Raw genomic sequence first — 27,076 nt, 5'->3', positions numbered from 1 at the left:
ACTCCGGTATTTAGAGTCGTGGCTGAAGTGAGCGTTAGAAATCTAACTACAAAACTCCAGCCGCAGAAAAAAGTCAGTAGTTAAGAGCTTTCTGGGCTAACGCCGGTTTATAAAGCTCTTAACTACTGTGCTCTAAAGTACACTAACACCCATAAACTACCTATGTACCCCTAAACCGAGGTCCCCCCACATCGCCGCCACTCTATTAAATTTTTTTAACCCCTAATCTGCCGACCGCCACCTACGTTATCCTTATGTACCCCTAATCTGCTGCCCCTAACACCGCCGACCCCTGTATTATATTTATTAACCCCTAACCTGCCCCCCACAACGTCGCCGCCAGCTACCTACAATAATTAACCCCTAATCTGCTGACCGCAAAGCGCCGCTACTTACGTTATCCTTATGTACCCCTAATCTGCTGCCCCTAACACCGCCGACCCCTATATTATATTTATTAACCCCAAATCTGCCCCCCACAACGTCGCCTCCACCTGCCTACACTTATTAACCCCTAATCTGCCGAGCGGACCGCACCGCTATTATAATAAAGTTATTAACCCCTAATCCGCCTCACTAACCCTATAATAAATAGTATTAACCCCTAATCTGCCCTCCCTAACATCGCCGACACCTAACTTCAAACATTAACCCCTAATCTGCCGAATGGAGCTCACCGCTATTCTAATAAATGTATTAACCCCTAAAGCTAAGTCTAACCCTAACACTAACACCCCCCTAAATTAAATATAATTTAAATCTAACGAAATTAATTAACTCTTATTAAATAAATTATTCCTATTTAAAGCTAAATACTTACCTGTAAAATAAATCCTAATATAGCTACAATATAAATTATATTTATATTATAGCTATTTTAGGATTTATATTTATTTTACAGGTAACTTTGTATTTATTTTAACCAGGTACAATAGCTATTAAATAGTTAAGAACTATTTAATAGCTAAAATAGTTAAAATAATTACAAAATTACCTGTAAAATAAATGTTAGGGAGGGCAGATTAGGTGTTAATACTATTTATTATAGGGTTAGTGAGGCAGATTAGGGGTTAATAACTTTATTATAATAGCGGTGCGGTCCGCTCGGCAGATTAGGGGTTAATAAGTGTAGGCAGGTGGAGGCGACGTTGTGGGGGGCAGATTAGGGGTTAATAAATATAATATAGGGGTCGGCGATGTTAGGGCAGCAGATTAGGGGTACATAGGGATAATGTAAGTAGAGGCGGTTTACGGAGCGGCAGATTAGGGGTTAATAATAATATGCAGGGGTCAGCGATAGCGGGGGCGGCAGATTAGGGGTTAATAAGTGTAAGGTTAGGGGTGTTTAGACTCGGGGTACATGTTAGAGTGTTAGGTGCAGACGTAGGAAGTGTTTCCCCATAGCAAACAATGGGGCTGCGTTAGGAGCTGAACGCGGCTTTTTTGCAGCTCAAACAGCCCCATTGTTTTCTATGGGGGAATCGTGCACGAGCACGTTTTTGAAGCTGGCCGCGTCCGTAAGCAACTCTGGTATCGAGAGTTGCAGTGGCGTTAAATATGCCTGTACGCTCCTTTTTGGAGCCTAACGCAGCCATTCTGTGAACTCTCAATACCAGAGGTATTTAAAAGGTGCGGCCAGAAAAAAGCCAGCGTTAGCTACGCAGGTCGTTACCGACAAAACTCTAAATCTAGGCCTAAGTTAGCTACAATATAACTAATAGTTACATTGTATCTAGCTTAGGCTTTATTTTTATTTTACAGGCAAGTTTGTATTTATTTTAACTGGGTAGAATAGTTACTAAATAGTTATTAAAGGGACACTGTACCCAACATTTTTCTTTCGTGATTCAAATTGAGCATGAAATTTTAAGCAACTTTCTAATTTACTCCTGTTATCAAATTTTCTTCATTCTCTTGGTATCTTTATTTGAAATGCAAGAATGTAAGTTTAGATGCCGCCCCCATTTTTGGTGAACAACCTGGGTTGTCCTTGCTGATTGGTGGATAAATCCATCCACCAATAAAAAAGTGCTGTCCAGAGTACTGAAACCAAAAAAAAGCCTAGATGCCATCTATTTCAAATAATGATAGCAAGAGAATGAATAAAAATTGATAATAGGAGTAAATTAGAAAGTTGCTTAAAATTGCATGCTCTTTCTTAATTACAAAAGAAAAAATGTGGGTACAGTGTCCCTTTAACTATTTAATAACTACCGAGCTAAAATAAATGCAAATTTACCTGTAAAATAAAACCTAACCTAAGATACAATTACACCTAACACTACACTATAATTAAATTATTTACCTAAATTAACTACAATTAGTTACAATTAAATTAAATAAACTAAATTACAGAAAAAAAACCCCACTAAATTACAGAAAATAAAAAAGAAATTACAAATTTTTCAACTAATTACACCTAATCTAATCCCTCTAATAAAATAAAAAAAGCCCAAAAAATAAAAAAATTCCCTACCCTATACTAAATTACAAATAGCCCTTAAAAGGGCCTTTGCGGGGCATTGCCCCAAAGTAATCAGCTCTTTTACTTGTAAAAAAAAATACAATACCCCGCAACATTAAAACCCACCACCCACACACCCAACCCTACTTTAAAATCCACCCAATCCCCCCTTAAAAAAACCGAATACTAACCCCTTGAAGATCACCCTACCTTGAGACGTCTTCACCCAGCCGGGCCGAAGTCCTCCAAGAACCCAGGCAGAAGTGGTCCTCCAGACGGGCAGAAGTCTTCATCCGATCCGGGCAGAAGAGGTCCTCCAGACGGCAGAAGTCTTCATCCATGCGGCATCTTCTATCTTATTCCATCCGGAGCGGAGCGGGTCCATCTTGAAGACATCCGACGCGGAGCATCCTCTTCCATCCGACGGCGACTGAAGAATGAAGGTTCCTTTAAGTGACGTCATCCAAGATGGCGTCCCTTCAATTCTGATTGGCTGATAGAATCCTATCAGCCAATCGGAATTAAGGTAGGAAAAATTATATTGGCTGATGCAATCAGCCAATAGGATTGAAGTTTAATCCTATTGGCTGATCCAATCAGCCAATAGGATTGAGTTCGCATTCTATTGGCTGTTCCAATCAGCCAATAGAATGCGAGCTCAATCCTATTGGCTGATTGCATCAACCAATAGGATTTTTCCTACCTTAATTCCGATTGGCTGATAGAATTCTATCAGCCAATCAGAATTCAAGGGACGCCATCTTGGATGACGTCATTTAAAGGAACATTCATTCGGGAAGAAGATGTCGATGGAAGAGGATGCTCCACGTCGCATGTCTTGAAGATGGAGCCGCTCCGCGCGGGATGGATGAAGATAGAAGATGCCATCTGGATGAAGACTTCTGCCCGTCTGGAGGACCACTTCGCCCCCGGCTTCGTTGAGGACTTTGGCCCGGTTGGGTGAAGACTTCTCAAGGTAGGGTGATCTTCAGGGGGTTAGTGTTAGGCTTTTTTAAGGGGGGATTGGGTGGGTTTTAGAGTAGGACTGGGTGTGTGGGTGGGGGGTTTTAATGTTGGGGGGTATTGTACTTTTTTTTACAGGTAAAAGAGCCGATTACTTTGGGGCAATGCCCCGCAAAAAAGCCCTTTTAAGGGTTATTTGTAATTTAGTATAGGGTAGGGCTTTTTTATTTTGGGGGGCTTTTTTATTTTGTTAGGGGGATTAGATTAGGTGTAATTAGTTTTAAAAACTTGTAATTATTTTATTATTTTCCATCTTTCTCCGCTCCGGATGGAAGAAGATAGAAGATGCCGCCTGGATGAAGACTTCTGCCCGTCTGGATGTCCTCTTCTGCCCGGATAGGATGAAGACTTCTGCCCCTCTAGAGGACCACTTATGCCTGGCTGGGTGAAGACGTCTCAAGGTTGGGTGATCTTCAACGGGGTAGTGTTAGGTTTCATTAAGGGGGGATTGGGTGGGTTTTAAAGTAGGGTTGGGTGTATAGGTGGTGGGTTTTAATGTTGGGGGGTATTGTATTTTTATTTTTACAGGTAAAAGAGCTGATTACTTTGGGGCAATTTAGTATAGGGTAGGGAATTTTTTTATTTTGGGGGGCTTTTTATTTTATTAGGGGGATTAGATTAGGTGTAATTAGTTTAAAAATTTGTAATTTCTTTTTTATTTTCTGTAATTTAGTGGGTTTTTTTTCGTAATTTAGTTTATTTAATTTAATTGTAATTAATTGTAGTTAGTTTAGGTAATTAATTTAATTATAGTGCAGTGTTAGGTGTAATTGTAAATTAGGTTAGGGGTTAATTTACAGGTAAATTTGTACTTATTTTAGCTAGGTAGTTATTAAATAGTTAATAACTAATTAATAACTATTGTACCTAGTTAAAATAAATACATAAGTTGCCTGTAAAATAAAAATAAACACTAAGATGGCTACAATGCAACTATTAGTTATATTGTAGCTAGCTTAGGGTTTATTTTATAGGTAAGTATTTAGTTTTAAATAGGAATAATTTAGTTAATACTAGTACATTTATTTAGATGTATTAAAATTATATTTAAGTTAGGGGGGTGTTAGGGTTAGACTTTTTAGGGGTTAATAAATTTATTATAGTGGCGGCGACATTGGCGGCGGCAGATTAGGAGTTAATAAATTTAATATAGTTGCGGCGACGTTGGGGACGGCACATTAGGGGTTAATAAATATAATGTAGGTGTCGGCGATGTTGGGGGCAGCAGATTAGGGGTTCATAAGTATAATGTAGGTGGCGGCGGTGTCCGGAGCAGCAGATTAGGGGTTAATAATATTATCCAGTTGTCGGCGATGTCGGGGTCGGCAGATTAGGGGTTAATAAGTGTAAGATTAGGGGTGTTTAGACTCGGGGTTCAAGTTAGGGTGTTAGGTGTAGACATAAAATGTGTTTCCCATAGAAAACAATGGGGCTGCGTTAGGAGCTGAACGCTGCTTTTTTGCAGGTGTTAGGTTTTTTTCAGCCGTCTCAGCCCCATTGTTTCCTATGGGGAAATCATGCACAAGCACGTTTTGCCAGCTTACCGCTACCGTAAGCAGCGCTGGTATTGAGGTGAGATGTGGAGCTAAATTTTGCTCAACGCTCACTTTTATGAGGCTAACGCCGGCTTGCAGAAAACTCTTAATACCAGCGTTGTCTTAAGTGAGCGGTGAGAAAAAAAGGCTCGTTAGCACCGCACACCATTACCGACAAAAACTCGCAATCTACCCGTATATTATTCCTATTTAAAACTAAATACTTACCTATAAAATAAACCCTAAGCTAGCTACAATATATCTAATAGTTACATTGTAGCTATCTTGGGAATTATTTTTATTTTACAGGCAACTTTGTATTTATTTTAACTAGGTACAATAGTTATTAAATAGTTATTAACTTTTTAATAGCTACCTAGTTAAAATAAATACAAAAGTACCTGTAAAATAAAACCTAACCTAAGTTACAATTACACCTAACACTACACTATAATTAAATTGAATCCCTAAATTAACTACAATTAAATAAATTAAATAAAATTATCTAAAGTACAAAAACAAACAAACACTAAATTACCGAAAATAATAAAATAATTACAAGTTTTTAAAACTAACTACACCTAATCTAATCCCCCTAATAAAATAAAAAAGCCCCCCAAAATAAAAAAAGCCCTACCCTATACTAAATTACAAATAGCCCTTAAAAGGGCTTTTTGCGGGGCATTGCCCCAAAGTAATCAGCTCTTTTACCTGTAAAAAAAAGTACAATACCCCCCAACATTTAACCCCTTAATGACAACTGACGTACCAGGTACGTTATGCAAAAACTAACAGTTAATGACAATGGACGTACCTGGTACGTCAGTTGTCTAACAGAGTGCTGGAAGCGATCACAAATGCTTCCAGCAGCTCTGAGGGTATTGCAGTGATGCCTCGATATGGAGGCATCCTGCAATACCACTTTACAAGCCTCCGATGCAGAGAGAGCCACTCTGTGGCCCTCTCTGCACCGGTAGCGATGGTGCCAGTGTCCGGGTGTGAGGGTGCGTGCACGAGGGGGGTGAGTGTGCGCGTGAACGTGCATGGGCGCGTGCACGGGGCGTGCGTGCACGTGCGCGCATTAGCCACACTGACACCAATGAATGAGGGCAGAAAGGGAGAAAAAGGTAAAAACAATTTTTTAAATATAAAAGGATCTGGGAGGGGGAGGAGGTGGGGGTATTGTGGGGGGGGGGCTGCTACACTACAGAAATAGTTTTTAAGTTAAAAATAAAATAAAAATACTTTTTGGGGCCAAACTGGGTACTGGCAGACAGCTGCCAGTACCCAAGATGGCGGTAATTAGGTTGGGGAGAGGGTTAGAAAGCTGGAGGGGGGATCAGGGAGGTTGGGGCTAAGGCAGGGGTCCATCACAGCTAAAATATTTTATTATTTTTATTATTTTTTTTTAAAAAAAACTCTTTTATTTAGTACTGGCAGACTTTCTGCCAGTACTTAAGATGGCGGCAACAATTGTGGGGTGGGGGAGGGAAGAGAGCTGTTTGGGAGGGATCAGGGAGTGGGATGTGTCAGGTGGGAGGCTGATCTCTAAAATTAACCCTGCAAGCTCCCTACAAGCTACCTAATTTAACCCCTTCACTGCTGGGCATAATTAACATGTGGTGCGCAGCAGCATTTAGCGGCCTTCTAATTACCAAAAAGCAACGCCAAAGCCATATAAGTCTGCTATTTCTGAACAAAGGGGATCCCAGAGAAGCTTTTACAACAATTTCTGCCATAATAGCACAAGCTGTTTGTAAATAATTTCAGTGAGAAACCTAAAATTGTGAAAAATCTTAAGTTTTTTTTTTTATTTGCTCGCATTTGACGGTGAAATGGTGGCATAAAATATACCAAAATGGGCCTAGATCAATACTTGGGGTTGTCTACTACACTACACTAAAGCTAAAATTAACCCTACAAGCTCCCTACAAGCTCCCTAATTAACCCCTTCACTCCTGGGCATAAAACACGTGCGGTGCGCAGCGGCATTTAGCGGCCTTCTAATTACCAAAAAGCAACCCCAAAGCCATATAAGTCTGTTATTTCTGAAAAAAGGGGATCCCAGAGAAGCATTTACAACCATTTGTGCCATAATTGCAGAAGCTGTTTGTAAATAATTTCAGTGGGAAACCTAAAGTTTGTGACAAATTTTGTGAAAAAGTGAACTTTTTTTTTTTTTATCGCATTTGGCGGTGAAATGGTGGCATGAAATATACCAAAATGGGCCTAGATCAATACTTTGGGTTGTCTTCTAAAAAAAATATATATATACATGTCAAGGGATATTCAGGTATTCCTGACAGATATCAGGGTTCCAATGTAACTAGCGCTAATTTTGAAAAAAAGTGGTTTGGAAATAGCGAAGTGCTACTTGTATTTATTGCCCCATAAATTGCAAAAAAAGCAAAGAACGTGTAAACATTGGGTATTTCTAAACTCAGGACAAAATTTAGAAACTATTTAGCATGGGTGATTTTTGGTGATTGTAGATGTGTAACATATTTTGGGGGTCAAAGTTAGAAAAAGTGTGTTTTTTTTCCATTTTTTCCTCATATTTTATTATTATTTTTTTTAGTAAATTATAAGACATGATGAAAATAATGGTATCTTTAGAAAGTCTATTTAATGGCGAGAAAAACGGTATATAATATGTGTGGGTACAGTAAATGAGTAAGAGGAAAATTACAGCTAAACACAAACACTGCAGAAATGTAAAAATAGCCATTGTCATTAAGGGTAAGAAAATTGAAAAATGGTCCGGTCATTAAGGGGTTAAACCCCCCACCCACACACCCAATCCTACTCTAAAACCCACCCAATCCCCCCTTAAAAAAGCCTAACACTAACCCCCTGAAGATCACCCTACCTTGAGAAGTCTTCACCCAACCGGGCCAAAGTCCTCAACGAAGCCGGGCGAAGTGGTCCTCCAGACGGGCATAAGTCTTCATCCAGACGGCATCTTCTATCTTCATCCATCCCGCGCGGAGCGGCTCCATCTTCAAGACATCCGACGTGGAGCATCCTCTTCCATCGACATCTTCTTCCCGAATGAATGTTCCTTTAAATGACGTCATCCAAGATGGCGTCCCTTGAATTCTAATTGGCTGATAGAATTCTATCAGTCAATCGGAATTAAGGTAGGAAAAATCCTATTGGTTGATGCAATCAGCCAATAGGATTGAGCTTGCATTCTATTGGCTGATTGGAACAGCCAATAGAATGCGAGCTCAATCCTATTGGCTGATTGGATCAGCCAATAGTATTGAACTTCAATCCTATTGGCTGATTGCATCAGCCAATAGGATTTTTCCTACCTTAATTACGATTGGCTGATAGAATTCTATCAGCCAATCGGAATTCAAGGGATGCCATCTTGGATGACGTCATTTAAAGGAACATTCATTCGAGAAGAAAACGTTGATGGAAGAGGATGCTCCGCGTCGGATGTCTTGAAGATGGAGCCGCTCTGCGCTGGATGGATGAAGATAGAAGATGCCATCTGGATGAAGACTTCTGCCCGTCTGGAGGACCTCTTCTGCCCGGCTTCGATGAAGACTTCTGCCCGTCTGGAGGACCACTTCGCCCAGCTTCGTCGAGGACTTCGGCCCGTTTGGGTGAAGACTTCTCAAGGTAGGGTGATCTTAAGGGGGTTAGTGTTAGGTATTTTTAAGGGGGGATTGGGTGGGTTTTAGAGTAGGGTTGGGTGTGTGGCTGGTGGGTTTTAATGTTGGGGGGGTATTGTACTTTTTTTTTTACAGGTAAAAGAGTTGATTACTTTGGGGCAATGCCCCGCAAAAAGCCCTTTTAGATTTATTTAATTATAGTGTAAGGTTAGGTGTAATTGTAACTTAGGTTAGGTTTTAAAATATTTTACAGGTACATTTGTATTTATTTTAGCTAGGTAGTTATTAAATAGTTAATAACTATTTAATAACTATTGTACCTAGTTAAAATAAATACAAACTTGCCTGTAAAATAAAAATAAACCCTAAGCTAGCTACAATGTAACTATTAGTTATATTGTAGCTAGCTTAGGGTTTATTTTATAAGTAAGTATTTAGTTTTAAATAGGAATAATTTAGTTAATTATAGGAATATTTATTTAGATTTATTTAAATTATATTTACGTTAGGGGGTGTTAGGGTTAGGGTTAGACTTAGATTTAGGGGTTAATACATTTAATATAGTGGCGGCGGAGTGGGGGGGAGATTAGGGGTTAATAAATATAATGTAGGTGGCGGCGGTGTAGGGTTGGGCAGATTAGGGGTTAATAAATATAATGTAGGTGGCTGTGGGTTCCGGGAGCGGCGGTTTAGGGGTTAATAAGTTTACTAGAGTGGTGTGGGCTCCAGGAGCGGCGGTTTAGGGGTTAATAAGTATATTGTAGTTGGCGGTGGTGGCGGGGCAGCAGATTAGGGGTTAATAAATATAATGTAGGTGGCGGCGGTGTAGGGGGGGCAGATTAGGGGATATTAAGTATAATGTAGGTGGCGGCGGTGTAGGGGGCGGCCGATTAGGGGTTATTAAGTATAATGTAGGTGGCGGCGGTGTAGGGGTGCAGATTAGGGGTGTTTAGACTCGGGGTACATGTTAGGATGTTAGGTGTAGACATTACCATAGTAATCAATGGGATATCGGGCAGAAGCGAACATAAGCTTTCGCTGCTTTCAGACTCCCATTGATTCCTATGGCATCCGCCACCTCCAGGGCGGCAGATTGAAAACCAGGTACGCAGGGCCGGAAAAGTGCCAAGCGTACCTGCTAGTTATTTGATAACTAGCAAAAGTAGTCAGATTGTGCCAAACTTGCATTCGGAACATCTGGAGTGACGTGAGCATCGATCTGTGTCGAACTGAGTCCAGCGGATCGTTTGTTACGTCACTGAATTCTACTTTTGCCGGTCTGTAGGGTTTGATAACTATGGCGAATCAGGCTCGCCACAAATACGCTGCGGAATTCCAGCGTATTTGCGGTTGACAGCTTGATAAATAGAGGCCTATGTCTTTTAAAGTAACTCCAGCAGGAGCTAGAGTAGAAGTACAGGGCACTGCTTGAGCAGGCACTAAAGTGTGGGACGCTTGGGGAGAAAGCTGCAGCATACACTGACTCTCTTCATTAGAGTCCTGAGAAGCATCTGTCTAATGTCCATACTGAAAACAAATAAAATTAACCTTAAAAAAAAGTTTGTTTTTTTTTTTAATCAAAAAAATGTTACTGTCACTTTAAGACTTAAAAAGGAAACTTTCTTACTTGCGGAAGAAAAACGTTTCTCAAATCAAAGTGCTAAGTAACTTACAATATCAACATAACATAAATGCTACTGTAGCTTTAAATTTTAAAACGTCCACTATTTTACTGCTACTAAATAAAAAGACGTATTGACAGTAAAAAAACTAAAATTCAGACCCCTTTACAACTCAGCAGCTCTGCTGAGGCGCCTACCTGACCACCGGATTCCTGCTATGTAGGAGTAAGAGCACTACCCGCTTGATTAATAACTGCAAAAAACATGCGGTTCAAGTGCAACGTAGCTCAGCTGCTCCTCATATACAAGAGAAGGCTGAGTGATGCGCAGTTCAGAGAACACAGCGCAAAAACAGTAGCCCTGCCCATCGTGGGTGTCACTAAACATACCGCAACCGATTTCATAAGAAAAATAAGCCGTTATTACAAACAAAACACCAAAACAAATATGCAGCATATCTCCCAGCCCCAGTGCTCCTGTACTTGTGCTGCCAATAATAAAAAACTCTCTAACATAAAGAGTGTCATGTCCCAACATAAAGCTTCCCTGCCTCTGAGCCTTATTTGAATGCCTTTATTTAAAGTGCCCACTTTTCTCTTGTCATTTTTCTGTAGCTCCAGAATAAAGAAAAAGTCACCACTTACCTTAAAGCTGTCCGACAGCAAGAAAGTCCAGCAGGTTTAAAGGGACATTAAACACTAAATACATGCTACATAGAATGATGCATTCAAAGAAAAGATTAGTCCATGACTAACATGTAGATGTATTTTTTAAAGTTTTATTAGTTGTTTAAAAAGTGACAAAATAAGTGTAAAGTTTTAGTGTCTATAAAACACTGGGAGCTGCCATGTTGTAACTTGTGTTACCTTCTCTGCTGTGGCCAATTAGGGACCATTATAAATAGGTCACTAGAGTGTGCAGCCAATGGTTGCGTTGGATTTAACAGTGTTCTGCACTTCCATTTCTAACAGGAACTGAAAAGCTCACAATTTCAGAATGGAATTACAGGCAAAGAGTACAAAATAAATAAGGAAAGTATATTGCAGAGTTGTTTTATATATACAATTTATCATTTTATATTACCATCTCAAAGTGCTTAAAGTGATGGTAAAGTCATCTGTTGTGCAGTACATAATCCTTTTTCTTTTACCTTAACTAGCACATCGATGTGCTTATATAAATAAAAAACAATTTATTCACTCTGTAATGATGATTTTATTTCCCCTCCGTAGAGTTTTTTAAGCCTCTCTATAATTTTTTCACCGGTGCAGCTTTGATTGACAACGCTTTTAGCCAATCATCAGCTCACCATGCGCCCTATGTAAAATATGAACCGCACGCTCCCGGCATCTACACTAACTCTTTGCTACTTACTGCGCATGCGCACTTCTTACGCTAACTGCGCATTGCTATCTGAGAATACTCAGCTCCTGGTTTTAGCCGATGTAAGTAAACAGTAAATCATTCCTTTCGTAATGATTCACTGTTTGCTTTCATTTCTCTCATCAGCCAGATATTTTATATATGAAGAGAGAAATTATTGATGGTAGAAATTAAAGCAAACATTGAAACATATAGACATCGAAAAATATCTGGCTGATGAGAGAAATGAAAGCAAACAGTGAATCATTACGAAAGGAATGATTTAGGGGCCTAGTTATCAAGCCGTCAACCTCAAATACGCTGGAAATCCGCAGCGTATTTGTGGCGCGGCTGATTCGCCTTAGTTATCAAAGGCTCGAGACCGGCAAAAGTAGAATTTAGTGACGTAAGCTTCGATCCGCCGGACTCAGTCCGACACAGATCGATTCTTACGTCACTCCAGATGTTCCGCACACAAGTGCGGCACAATCTGACTACTTTTGCTAGTTATCAAAAAACTAGCAGGTACCCTTGGCACTTTTCCGGCCCAGCGTACCTGGTTTTCAAAGCGCCAGCCTGGAGGCGGCGGATCCCATAGGAATCAATGGGAGTCTGACCATAGCGAAAGTACAAGTTCGCTGCTGACAGACATCCCATTGATTCCTATGGGAGCTGTCTGCACCTAACACCCTAACATGTACCCCGAGTCTAAACACCACAAATCTGTCCCCCCTACACCGCCGCAACTAAATAAAGTGTTTAACCCCTAAACCGCCGCTCCCGGAGCCCACCGCAAGCTACTCTATACATATTAACCCCTACACCGCCGCAACTAAATAAAGTTATTACCCCCTAAACCGCCGCTCCCGGAGCCCACCGCAAGCTACTCTATACATATTAACCCCTACACCGCCGCAACTAAATAAATGTATTAACCCCTAAACCGCCACTCCCTGAACCCGCCGCAACCTATATTAAACCTATTAACCCCTATCCTGCCCCCCCTACACCGTCGCCACCTATAACAAATTTATTAACCCCTATCCTGCCCCCCACTACGCCGCCGCCACTGTAATAAAATGATTAACCCCTAAACCTAAGTCTAACCCTAACCCTAACGCCCCCCTAACTTAAATATTAATTAAATAAATCTAAATAAATTAACTCTTATTAACTAAATGAATCCTATTTAAAACTAAATACTTACCTATAAAATAAACCCTAATATAGCTACAATATAAATAATAATTATATTCTAGCTATCTTAGGATTTATATTTATTTTACAGGTAACTTTCAATTTATTTTAACCATGTACAATAACTATTAAATAGTTATTAACTATTTAATAGCTACCTAGCTAAAATAAAGAGAAATGTACCTGTGAAATAAATCCTAACCTAAGTTACAATTACACCTAACACTACACTATACTTTAATAAATTATTCCTATTTAAAAATAAATACTTACCTGTAAAATAAACCCTAAGATAGCTACAATGTAATTAATAATTATATTATAGCTATCTTAGGATTTATATTTATTTTACAGGTAACTTTGTATTTATTTTAGCTAGTTAGAATAGTTATTAAATAGTTATTAACTATTTAATAACTACCTAGCTAAAAGAAATACAAAATTACCTGTAAAATAAATCCTAACCTAAGTTACAATTAAACCTAATACTACACTATCATTAAATTAACTAAATAAACTACATACAAATAACTACAATTAAATACAATTACATAAACTAACTAAAGTACAAAAAATAAAAAAAGCTAAGTTACAAAAAATAAAAAAATAAATTACAAACATGTTAAAAATATTACAACAATTTTAAGCTACTTACACCTAATCTAAGCCCCCTAATAAAATAACAAACCCCCCCAAAATAAAAAAAATCCCTACCCTATTCTAAATTAAATAAATTTCAAAGCTCTTTTACCTTACCAGCCCTTAAAAGGGCCATTTGTGGGGGCATGCCCCAAAAAGTTCAGCTCTTTTGCCTGTAAAAGAAAAATACAACCCCCCCCCAACATTAAAACCCACCACCCACATACCCCTAATCTAACCCAAACCCCCCTTACAAAAACCTAACACTAATCCCCTGAAGATCATCCTACCTTGAGTCGTCTTCACTCAGCCGAGCCACCGATGGAACTGAAGAGGACATCCGGAGCGGAAGAAGTTAATCCTCCAAGCGGCGCTGAAGAAATCTTCCATCCGATGAAGTCATCATCCAGGCGGCGCTGAAGAAGTCTTTGATCCGGCTGTTGTCATCTTCAAAGAGGCGCTGAAGAGGTCTTCTATCCGGGCGAAGTCATCTTCCAAGCCGGGTCTTGAATCTTCCTTCCGCGACGCGGAACCACCTTCTTCACCGACGGACTACGACGAATGACGGCTCCTTTAAGGGACGTCATCCAAGATGGCGTCCCCTCAATTCCGATTGGCTGATAGGATTCTATCAGCCAATCGGAATTAAGGTAGGAAAAATCTGATTGGCTGATGGATTGAACTTGATTCTGATTGGCTGATTCAAGACCCGGCTTGGAAGATGACATCGCCCGGATAGAAGACCTCTTCAGCGCCTCTTTGAAGATGACATCGGCCGGATCGAAGACTTTTCTTCAGCGCCGCCTGGATGATGACTTCATCGGATGGAAGATTTCTTCAGCGCTGCTTGGAGGATTAACTTCTTCCGCTCTGGATGTCCACTTCGGTTCCATCGCTGCTCGGCTGAGTGAAGACAAGGTAGGATGATCTTCAGGGGATTAGTGTTAGGTTTTTGTAAGGGGGGTTTGGGTTAGATTAGGGGTATGTGGGTGGTGGGTTTTAATGTTGGGGGGGGGTTGTATTTTTATTTTACAGGCAAAAGAGCTGTTTTCTTTGGGGCATGCCCCCACAAATGGCCCTTTTAAGGGCTGGTAAGGTAAAAGAGCTTTGAACTTTATTTAATTTAGAATAGGGTAGGGCATTTTTTTATTTTGGGGGGGGTTTGTTATTTTATTAGGGGGCTTAGATTAGGTGTAAGTAGCTTAAAATTGTTGTAATATTTTTAACATGTTTGTAACTTTTTTTTTTATTTTTTGTAACTTAGCTTTTTTATTTTTTGTACTTTAGTTAGTTTATGTAATTGTATTTAATTGTAGTTATTTGTAGGTAATTTATTTAATTAATTTAATGATAGTGTAGTATTAGGTTTAATTGTAACTTAGGTTAGGATTTATTTTACAGGTAATTTTGTATTTCTTTTAGCTAGGTAGTTATTAAATAGTTAATAACTATTTAATAACTATTCTAACTAGCTAAAATAAATACAAAGTTACCTGTAAAATAAATATAAATCCTAAGATAGCTACAATATAATTATTAATTATATTGTAGCTATCTTAGGGTTTATTTTACAGGTAAGTATTTATTTTTAAATAGGAATAATTTATTAAAGTATAGTGTAGTGTTAGGTGTAATTGTAACTTAGGTTAGGTTATATTTTACAGGTACTTTTGTATTTCTTTTAGCTAGGTAGTTATTAAATAGTTAATAACTATTTAATAACTATTCTAACTAGCTAAAATAAATACAAAGTTACCTGTAAAATAAATATAAATCCTAAGATAGCTACAATATAATTATTAATTATATTGTAGCTATCTTAGGGTTTATTTTACAGGTAAGTATTTATTTTTAAATAGGAATAATTTATTAAAGTATAGTGTAGTGTTAGGTGTAATTGTAACTTAGGTTAGGATTTATTTTACAGGTAAATTTCAGTTTCTTTTAGCTAGGTAAGCTATTAAATAGTTAATAACTATTTAATAGCTATTGTACCTAGTTAAAATAAATTGAAAGGTACCTGTAAAATAAAAATAAATCCTAAGATAGCTAGAATATAATTATTATTTATATTGTAGCTATATTAGGGTTTATTTTACAGGTAAGTATTTAGTTTTAAATAGGATTCATTTAGTTAATAAGAGTTAATTTATTTAGATTTATTTAATTAATATTTAAGTTAGGGGGGCGTTAGGGTTAGGGTTAGACTTAGGTTTAGGGGTTAATAATTTTATTACAGTGGCGGCGGCGGCGTAGTGGGGGGCAGGATAGGGGTTAATACATTTATTATAGGTGGCGACGGTGTAGGGGGGGCAGGATAGGGGTTACTAGGTATACTGTAGGTGGCAGCGGTGTCCGGGAGCGGCGGTTTAGGGGTTAATACATTTATAAGACTTGCGGCGGGGTCTAGGAGCGGCGGTTTAGGGGTTAGTAACTTTATTTAGTTGCGGGGGGCTCCGGGGGCGCCGGTATAGGGGGTAGAACAGTGTAGTTTAGTGTGAGTGCTTAGTGACAGGCTAGCAATAAAGCTGGGAAAAAGCCGAAGGGCAGCGAGATCGGATGAGTGAGAACTGTCACAGTCCGCTGCTCATCGCCCCGCGGCTTTTTGACAGCTTTATTTGATAACTTAGGCGAACGTATTCAAGGTCCGCGGCGGCGAAGGTAGGCGAGCTTAGGCGGACGTATTGGGCCGGCGAAGCCAGAAAAGTAGACGGCTTGATAACTAGGCCCCTTACTGTTTACTTACATTGGCTAAAACCAGGAGCTGAGTATTCTCAGATAGCAATGCGCAGTTAGCGTAAGAAGTGCGCATGCGCAGTAAGTAGCAAAGAGTTAGTGTAGATGCCGGGAGCGTGCGGTTCATATTTTACATAGGGCGCATGGTGAGCTGATGATTGGCTAAAAGCGTTGTCAATCAAAGCTGCACCGGTGAAAAAATTATAGAGAGGCTGTTTAAAAAACTCTACGGAGGGGAAATAAAATCATCATTACAGAGTGAATAAATTGTTTTTATTTATATAAGCACATCGATGTGCTAGTTAAGGTAAAAGAAAAAGGATTATGTACTGCACAACAGATGACTTTACCATCACTTTAATGTCCCATTAAGAGGTCCTCTCCCTCCCATAGCCCTGTGGAAAATTATGAAGCCTGAGTTAACTTTGCTTAGGCTATCAGGATTAGGGAAGCATAAATGTATGGGAGAATTATGTCCCACCAGTTCCCATTGCTTTAAAGCCACCAAAGCTCTACTGAAGAGACTGATATGGACTACGGCTACACCCTAGAACAAAGCAGCACAATTTTGTACTTCTTTAAAAATAATAAACTCTTGATTGAAGAATCTAATCTAACACCTCACTTTTACCTCTTCTTATCACTAACATAGGCAAAGAGAATGACTGGAGTGGGAGGAGCTATATAGAGCAGCTCTGCTGTGGTGCTCTTTGCCTCCTCCTGCTGACCAGGAGGTGAAATCCCACAAGTAAGGATGATGATCCGTGGACTCATCGTGTCTTTAAAAATAAATTACAATATAATGCTCATAGAGTTCTCTCCATGCTGACGTGGTTTTGATAATTGGACCAATAATGAGAATTTCAAAGCAAACCCAAAACAAATGTTATCGAGTCATTAACAAACACTTTCATTATTCTGTCTGCTTTTCTTTAACTGACTCAGAGGCTGTAGTGCATCCTGCAACTTATGACACAGTGCTCTACTATATAGCATCCCCTGAAGACTGATGAGGAACGTGTCCCTAGGGTGAAAACAATGCAAAATCTAACAACAAAATAACAGCTGTAACACTTTTAACACATTTATATTTTGCAGTACAGTTCTTGACTGCTTGTTAATATACTGTCTTTGTATTAAATATGTCATTAAAGGAAAACTGAACCCAATTTTTTCTTTCTTGATTCAGAAAGAGCAGCAATTTTAAGCAACTTTCTAATTTACTCCTATTATCATTTTTTATTTGTTCTCATGGTATCGTTATTTGAAAAAGGCAGGAATGTAAGCTTAGGGGCCGGCCCATCTTTGGTTCAGCACCTGCGTACAGCTTGCTGATTGGTGGCTAAATATACCCACCAATCAGCAAGCGCTATTCAGTGTTCTGAACCAAAAATGGGCTGGCTCCTAAGCTTACATTCCTGCTGTATCAAATAAAGATACCAAGAGAACGAAGAAAATTTGATAATAGGAGTAAATTAGAAAGTTGCTTAAAGTTGCTGCTCTTTCTGAATCAAGAATGAAAATATTTCGGTTCAGTGTCCCTTTAATGTAAATTTAAAAATTATCACTTGAGCCTATCTACGAGCTAAGCAACAGCAATCAGCTCATAGTACATTAGGTAATGATTTAGACTGATTACCTGAGATGGATGCAAATACGGTTCTGGAGATGCCAGGTTTGTCTGAACTGAAACACTTTTTTCCAGAAGTATTTGAGGAAACCCAAGTTTTTCAAAGTTGCTTCTTTTCCAGTGTTTGCTATCCTGCTGAGCAAGAGCCTCATCCTCACTGAACGCTCGGACAACTGGACCTGGCATTGGCAACGGCACAGCGCCGTCACTCTCATACCCAGAGCCATCTTTTTGTGAGTCCCAGCTGCTTCTTTGTTTCATGTGAAAGTGTGCTTGCTGAGCTTCCCAGGCTAATCTGGCTTGAGCCATGAACGCTTCAGTAGATCCACGATCAGCCTCCGATGAGCGGCTTTCTGTTCGGCTCATCAGAGGCCTGTTAGGCATGGATGAAGGCCTTTCTTCCACCATTACCTGCTCATTCAGAGGCTCCCTCTCCACAGAGCCCTCACATGGTGTTGTGTTAGGCTCCAAGGATAAAGAAGGTTTTCTGCTTTTCCTTTTTCTTGTGCTGGGAGAATAGCTTGTTGATGACAGAGAATCCTGTTGACTAGACCAAGACATGGAATCATCTCCATGAAACGGATTAATTTGTTGACTATGTCGACTATCACAACCTTCCATGCTGCTGTAGTCCCCTGATTTAACTTCCAGGCGCTGTTCCCTCATGTAAGGTGGGCTATGTTGCAATGAGTATGACCCACCAATAGTATTAGGGGTATACTTATGTCTCATGCCAGCTTTCATCTTTGGACTAGAACCTGACTGTTCAACATAAACTAGTTGCCTCACATATTCTTTGCCTGCAGGGCTGTAATCTAGGCTCATGTACCGGTCAGAACACTTCTGTTTGGTAAGCACTAGCTGCTGGTACGGAGAATTAGAAGGTTGTTTGGGAGACTGAAGAAAAGGTTGTGGCTTGCGAATAGGAGATTTCTGAGGGGACATAGCTCTGTAATTTCCACTGGCATCAAACTGCATTTCCATTGGGGGTTCATCATATATTGGAGCTTGATACTCCATTGGAGGCTCCTCATAGAGTGGGGGCTCATAGGCATAGCGAGGAGAAGATGGCTGTGACTCATTGGAGTGCTTTCTATGTTGAGATTGAAGAGTACAGAAAGATTCTCCCCTTCCAAGAAGCGGTGAGCATGTTCCAACATGATCTGCTCTTTTTAAGTAAGGTGACTGCTTTCTCTCAGAAAAAAAGACTGCGTTATCTGTGTCCACAGAGAATGTTTGTAATACAGGAGAAGGCTGCCCGCTGGATGTTCTTCTTGAGCGTGTACTTTGGGTAGTGTCAGTACTATATCCATTTCCTTGATGCATAAGGAAGCTGGGCTCTCGGTCTGTCACTTTTATCAGCATTCTCTCTTTGGTGCCTGAATTCCATCTTAACGATGAAGTTCTGAAAAATAAATAAATAGATAAATAAATATATAGATACATATTAAACATATATTTAATAAGAAGCCCTTTAAAACCAGTATCTAAAAGTATAATCCCAGAGGCAGAACTTTTCTCGCATTCTGTGATGAGATTTTTTTAGCAAACATTTTTCTGCAGTTCAATTTGAAATTAGGCAGCAGTACTAAGGTACCAGATCATTTGCAATGTGTTGATTAACTGAATATTAAAGCAATTTTAAAAGTTTTATAATATAGTGCAGAAGTTAAAAATTGCATTGCAAATTAATTGCAAACAAAAAAAGAAGTTTTTTAAAATGTCTCTTCAAAAAATTTGTTTCATTTTCTCTTTTCTCTTGGTCTAACATCACAAGGTAGAAATGCAGTGATAAAAAGGTGCATTGCTCACAAGAACGTCTTATATTCAGAAGTCACAGCTTTGCAGACCAGGAAAAATAAGGGAGCATGGTTGAATAATCTTCATGCAGCACTTTTGCTCTGGATCCACTGTGTTAACCCTATAACAACCATGAAGTACCCTGTATGTCGCAGGTCATTAAGGGTTTTTTAGGCCATAATAGAGCAGGTCTCACCGCAAGCGGCAGGATCTAAGTGATATGACCCCTCTCCCTGCTGCAGGCATCCTATCAGACAGTGCTACAGTGCTATCAAAAAATCAATACCCATTCAAAGACCAGTGCCGTACAGGGTTATTAAGGGTCATTAAGGATTAAGGAAAACTTACACAATGCAGCCAGAGCAAAGCTCTGTTTAAAGAGAACAGTCTAATGTTGAGCAGTACTACAAAATAAAAGTGCTAACAGTTTCTGCATGTACTATCACATTCTTTTTGCAGACATGCTGCCTTTTCTGTGATGACGTCACAGATCAAAGGATGTTCTGCCTTGGGGAGTATAACACTGCACAATGCCATGGTTTTACTATTTCTGTGCTGACTTACATATTAAATGGATATAAAACCAGAAATACTAGCAGACCTACTGTTCAAGATGAGGAGAGCGACGTTTACACTATTTCAAGTACCTTTTCTAATATATAGCCAAAGCGGTGTCAAATTAAAAAGAAAATCTCTTCAAATTGAACAGCTGTTCATTCTATTAAATGTTATGCCCATTTAAATAAAGAGTTAAATCAACACCACTTAGGGGTATATTTATCATAGTGCGAGCGGACATGATACGGTGTAGCATATCATGTCCGCTGTCGGCATTTATCATTGCACCAGCAGTTCTTGTAACCTGCAATGCTTCCCACTGCAGATTCATGACCAATCGCCTGCTAGCAGGGGGTGTCAATCAACACGATCATATTTGATCGGGATGATTTCTGTCCGTGGCCTCAGAGCAGGTAGACAAGTTATGGAGCAGCGGTCTTTTTATAAATCGGCCCCTTTGAGTGTGTTTCTAACAGGGTGGATAAAAATCAATGATTTTTTTAAATCAGATTTTTTATTTTTTTATTTATATCAGATTTTTGGGATTTAAATAGGATTTATTTATTTTTTTTCAAATAAAATGCTTTTTGTGGAACAATCTATCTTAAGATAATTTTCTATTTAAGATACATTATAATCCAATGGTTTTTAATCATGTAGCATCATATAGGATGAGGCTGTGTATTTATAGCTGTGTATTTATAGCTGTGTATTTATAGCTATATGAATCCATTCACAATGTCCCACTCTCCCAGAGGTTTCTATAAGATTAGTTTGGGCCTGTTTCTGTCTAGAACATAATATCACATATTCTTGGTATTGTACCTCTGAAAACTGTGAGTTTGTGTGTGTATGTATATATATATATATATACACACACACACACGTTGCAGCTTCAGGAAGCTACAGAAGTGACAGCCGAGAGCTGGTGTTCCAGAGCTGCAGGCATCTGTCTGCATATGGAAACGGAGCGCGACTGGTGCTCTGGCTCCAAATGAAGGCAGATGCCAGAACGCTAATGACAGTGACAGGGGTGTGGGAGGGAAAGCGGGAGGCGGGCGGGTGCCCAAAATGCAGACTGTCTGCAAGTACCTAACATGGTGGTGATGAGTGTGTGTGTGGGGGGGGGGGGGGGCAGGGGGTAACTTCTACAATACTGCTAAAATTAACCTTATAAGCTACCTGAGTAACCCCTTCACTGCCAGGAACAATAAAAGTGTGGTGCACAGCTGCAAGTTAATTTATTTCATTGCATTTGGCAGTAAAAACATAATTTATGTAAGAACTTACCTGATAAATTCATTTCTTTCATATTAGCAAGAGTCCATGAGCTAGTGACGTATGGGATATACATTCCTACCAGGAGGGGCAAAGTTTCCCAAACCTCAAAATGCCTACAAATACACCCCTCACCAGACCCACAAATCAGTTTAACGAATAGCCAAGAAGTGGGGTGATAAGAAAAAAGTGTGAAAGCATAAAAAATAAGGAATTGGAATAATTGTGCTTTATACAAAAAAAACATAACCACCACAAAAAGGGTGGGCCTCATGGACTCTTGCTAATATGAAAGAAATGAATCTATCAGGTAAGTTCTTACATAAATTATGTTTTCTTTCATGTAATTAGCAAGAGTCCATGAGCTAGTGACGTATGGGATAATGAATACCCAAGATGTGGATCTCCCACGCAAGAGTCACTAGAGAGGGAGGGATAAAATAAAGACAGCCAATTCCTGCTGAAAATAATCCACACCCAAAATAAAGTTTAAATCTTATAATGAAAAAAACTGAAATGATAAGCAGAATAATCAAACTGAAACAGCTGCCTGAAGTACTTTTCTACCAAAAACTGCTTCAGAAGAAGAAAACACATCAAAATGGTAGAATTTAGTAAAAGTATGCAAAGAAGACCAAGTTGCTGCTTTGGAAATCTGATCAACCGAAGCTTCATTCTTAAATGCCCAGGAAGTAGAGACTGACCTAGTCGAATGAGCTGTAATCCTTTGAGGCAGAGATCTACCCGACTCAACATAAGCATGATGAATCAAAGACTTTAACCAAGATGCCAAGGAAATGGCAGAAGCCTTCTGACCTTTCCTAGAACCAGAAAAGATAACAAATAGACTAGAAGTCTTTCGGAAATCTTTAGTAGCTTCAACATAATATTTCAAAGCTCTAACTACATCCAAAGAATGCAACGACCTTTCCTTAGAATTCTTAGGATTAGGACACAATGAAGGAACCACAATTTCTCTACTAATGTTGTTAGAATTCACAACCTTAGGTAAAAATTTAAAAGAAGTTCGCAACACCGCCTTATCCTGATGAAAAATCAGAAAAGGAGACTCACAAGAAAGAGCAGATAATTCAGAAACTCTTCTAGCAGAAGAGATGGCCAAAAGAAACAAAACTTTCCAAGAAAGTAATTTAATGTCCAGCGAATGCATAGGTTCAAACGGAGGAGCTTGAAGAGCCCCCAGAACCAAATTCAAACTCCAAGGAGGAGAAATTGATTTAATAACAGGTTTCATACGAACCAAATCCTGTACAAAACAATGAATATCAGGAAGACTAGCAATCTTTCTGTGAAAAAGAACAGAAAGAGCAGAGATTTGTCCTTTCAAGGAACTTGCAGACAAACCTTTATCCAAACCATCCTGAAGAAACTGTAGAATTCTAGGAATTCTAAAAGAATGCCAAGAAAAATGATGAGAAAAACACCAAGAAATGTAAATCTTCCAGACTCGATAATATATCTTCCTAGATACAGATTTACGAGCCTGTAACATAGTATTAATCACAGAGTCAGAGAAACCTCTATGACTGAGAATCAAGCGTTCAATCTCCATACCTTCAAATTTAAGGATTTGAGATCCTGATGGAAAAAAGGACCTTGCGATAGAAGGTCTGGTCTTAACGGAAGAGTCCACGGTTGGCAAGTAGCCATCCGGACAAGATCCGCATACCAAAACCTGTGAGGCCATGCTGGAGCCACCAGCAGAACAAACGAACGCTCCTTTAGAATCTTGGAAATCACTCTTGGAAGAAGAACTAGAGGCGGAAAGATATTGGCAGGATGATACTTCCAAGGAAGTGACAATGCATCCACTGCTTCTGCCTGAGGATCCCTGGATCTGGACAGATACCTGGGAAGCTTCTTGTTTAGATGAGAAGCCATCAGATCTATTTCTGGAAGTCCCCACATTTGAACAATCTGAAGAAATACCTCTGGGTGAAGAGACCATTCGCCCGGATGTAACGTTTGGCGACTGAGATAATCCGCTTCCCAATTGTCTATACCTGGGATATGAACCGCAGAAATTAGACAGGAGCTGGATTCCGCCCATACCAGTATTCGAGATACTTCTTTCATAGCCAGAGGACTGTGAGTCCCTCCTTGATGATTGACATATGCCATGGTCGTGACATTGTCCGTCTGAAAACAAATGAATGACTCTCTTCAGAAGAGGCCATTACTGAAGAGCTCTGAAAATTGCACGGAGTTCCAAAATGTTGATTGGTAATCTCGCCTCCTGAGATTCCCAAACCCCTTGTGCTGTCAGAGACCCCCAAACAGCTCCCCAACCTGTCAGACTTGCATCTGTTGAAATCACAGTCCAGGTCGGAAGAACAAAAGAAGCCCCCTGAACTAAACGATGGTGGTCTGTCCACCACGTCAGGGAGTGTCGTACAATCGGTTTTAAAGATATTAATTGAGATATCTTTGTATAATCCCTGCACCACTGGTTCAGCATACAGAGCTGAAGAGGTCGCATGTGAAAACGAGCAAAGGGGATCGCGTCCGATGCAGCAGTCATAAGACCTAGAATTTCCATGCATAAGGCTACCGAAGGGAATGATTGAGACTGAAGGTTTCGACAAGCTGAAACCAATTTCAGACGTCTCTTGTCCGTCAGAGACAGAGTCATGGACACTGAATCTATCTGGAAACCTAAAAAGGTTACCCTTGTCTGAGGAATCAACGAACTCTTTGGTAAATTGATCCTCCAACCATGTTCTCGAAGAAACAATACAAGTCGATTCGTATGAGATTCTGCTAAATGTGAAGACTGAGCAAGTACCAAGATATCGTCCAAATAAGGAAATACCACAATACCCTGTTCTCTGATTACAGACAGAAGGGCACAGAGAACCTTTGTAAAAATCCTTGGAGCTGTTGCTAGGCCAAACGGCAGAGCCACAAACTGGTAATGCTTGTCTAGGAAAGAGAATCTCAGAAACTGATAGTGATCTGGATGAATCGGAATATGCAGATATGCATCTTGTAAATCTATTGTGGACATATAATGCCCTTGCTGAACAAAAGGCAGAATAGTCCTTATAGTTACCATTTTGAATGTTGGTATCCTTACATAACGATTCAATATTTTTAAATCCAGAACTGGTCTGAAGGAATTATCCTTCTTTGGTACAATGAAGAGATTTGAGTAAAACCCCAGCCCCTGTTCCAGAATTGGAACTGGCATAATTACTCCAGCCAACTCTAGATCTGAAACACATTTCAGAAATGCTTGAGCCTTCACTGGATTTACTGGGACACGGGAAAGAAAAAATCTCCTTGCAGGAGGCCTTATCTTGAAGCCTATTCTGTACCCTTGTGAAACAATGTTCTGAATCCAAAGATTGTGAATCGAATTGATCCAAATTTCTTTGAAAAATCGTAATCTGCCCCCTACCAGCTGGGCTGGAATGAGGGCCGCACCTTCATGTTGAATTGGGAGCTGGCTTTGGCTTTCTAAAAGGCTTGGATTTATTCCAGATGGTTTCCAAACTGATACCGCTCCTGTAGGGAAAGGATCAGGCTTTTGTTCCTTATTGTGACGAAAGGAACGAAAACGATTAGTAGACCTAAATTTACCTTTAGATTTTTTATCCTGTGGTAAAAAAGTTCCTTTCCCCCCAGTAACAGTTGAAATAATAGAATCCAACTGTGAACCAAATAATTTATTACCCTGGAAAGAAAGGGAAAGCAAAGTTGACTTAGAAGACATATCAGCATTCCAAGTTTTAAGCCATAAAGCTCTTCTAGCTAAAATAGCTAAAGACATATACCTGACATCAACCCTAATGATATCAAAGATAGCATCACAAATAAAATTATTAGCATGTTGAAGAAGATTAACAATGCTATGGGAATTATGATCTGTTACTTGTTGCGCTAAAGCTTCCAACCAGAAAGTTGAAGCTGCAGCAACATCCGCTAAAGATATAGCAGGTCTAAGAAGATTACCTGAACATAAGTAAGCTTTTTTTAGAAAGGATTCAATTTTCCTATCTAAAGGATCCTTAAAGGAAGTACTATCTGCCGTAGGAATAGTAGTACGTTTAGCAAGAGTAGAGATAGCCCCATCAACCTTAGGGATTTTGTCCCAAAACTCTAATCTGTCAGATGGCACAGGATATAATTGCTTAAAACGTTTAGAAGGAGTAAATGAATTACCCAAATTATTCCATTCCCTGGAAATTACTTCAGAAATAGCATCAGGGACAGGAAAAACTTCTGGAATAACTACAGGAGATTTAAAAACCTTATTTAAACGTTTAGATTTAGTATCAAGAGGACCAGATTCCTCTATTTCTAATGCAATTAAGACTTCTTTAAGTAAAGAACGAATAAATTTCATTTTGAATAAATATGAAGTTTTATCAGTATCAACCTCTGAGACAGAATCCTCTGAACCAGAGGAATCATTATCAGAATCAGAATGATGACGTTCATTTAAAAATTCATCTGAAAAATTAGAAGTTTTAAAAGACCTTTTACGTTTACTAGAAGGAGGAATAACAGACATAGCCTTCTTAATAGATTTAGAAACAAAATTTCTTATGTTAACAGGAACACCCTGAGTATTAGATGTTGATGGAACAGCAACAGGTAATGGAACATTACTAAAGGAAATATTATCTGCATTAACAAGTTTGTCATGACATTCATTACAAACAACAGCCGGAGGAACAGATACCACACGTTTACAGCAAATACACTTAACTTTGGTAGATCCAGCATCAGGCAGCGATTTTCCAGAAGTATCTTCTGATTCAGGGTCAATCTGAGACATCTTGCCTCAATTCCTTAAAATTATAGTTTCAGGAATGGGAAAAAATGCCAGTGAACAAGCTTCTAGCAACCAGAAGCAAATAAACAATCAGACTTAAATAATGTGGAGACAATAATGACGCCCATATTTTTTAGCGACAAAAAAGACGCCCACATTATTTGGCGCCTAATGCTTTTAGAGACAAAAATGACGCCACATCCGGTAACGCCGACACTTTTGGCGCAAAAACGTCAAAAAACATAATTTATGCTTACCTGATAAATTTATTTCTCTTGTAGTGTATCCAGTCCACGGATCATCCATTACTTATGGAATATATTCTCCTTCCCAACAGGAAGCTGCAAGAGTCCACCCACAGCAAAGCTGCTATATAGCTCCTCCCCTAACTGCCATATTCAGTCATTCGACCGAAAACATGCAGAGAAAGGAAAAACCATAGGGTGCAGTGGTGACTGTAGTTCAAATGAAAAAATTACCTGCCTTAAAGTGACAGGGCGGGCCGTGGACTGGATACACTACAAGAGAAATAAATTTATCAGGTAAGCATAAATTATGTTTTCTCTTGTTAAGTGTATCCAGTCCACGGATCATCCATTACTTATGGAATACCAATACCAAAGCTAAAGTACACGGATGATGGGAGGGACAAGGCAGGTACTTAAACGGAAGTTACCACTGCCTGTAAAAAACCCTTTCTCCCAAAAATAGCCTCCGAAGAAGCAAGGTATCAAATTTGTTAAATTTGAAAAGTATGAAGCGCAGACCAAGACTCCGTCTTGTAAATCTGTTCAACAGAAGCCAC

The 27,076-nt window shown here is 39.4% G+C and overlaps 1 protein-coding gene across 1 annotated transcript in view; it reads right to left on the bottom strand.

Moving 5' to 3' along the window:
• The window catches only part of ARHGAP39 (Rho GTPase activating protein 39), an 847,370-nt gene that overhangs the window by 489,120 nt on the left and 331,174 nt on the right, over positions 1-27,076 (bottom strand). Inside the window, 1 exon segment of the mRNA XM_053715434.1 lies at positions 17,844-19,239. Coding sequence (XP_053571409.1) covers positions 17,844-19,239 — 1,396 coding nt within the window.

This window comes from Bombina bombina, chromosome 5 (genome assembly GCF_027579735.1).
Source record: "Bombina bombina isolate aBomBom1 chromosome 5, aBomBom1.pri, whole genome shotgun sequence".
NCBI classification, from domain to species: Eukaryota; Metazoa; Chordata; class Amphibia; order Anura; family Bombinatoridae; genus Bombina; species Bombina bombina.
The sequence above is the reverse complement of the archived record's forward strand: the minus strand, read 5'-3'. Positions and strand labels throughout refer to the sequence as shown.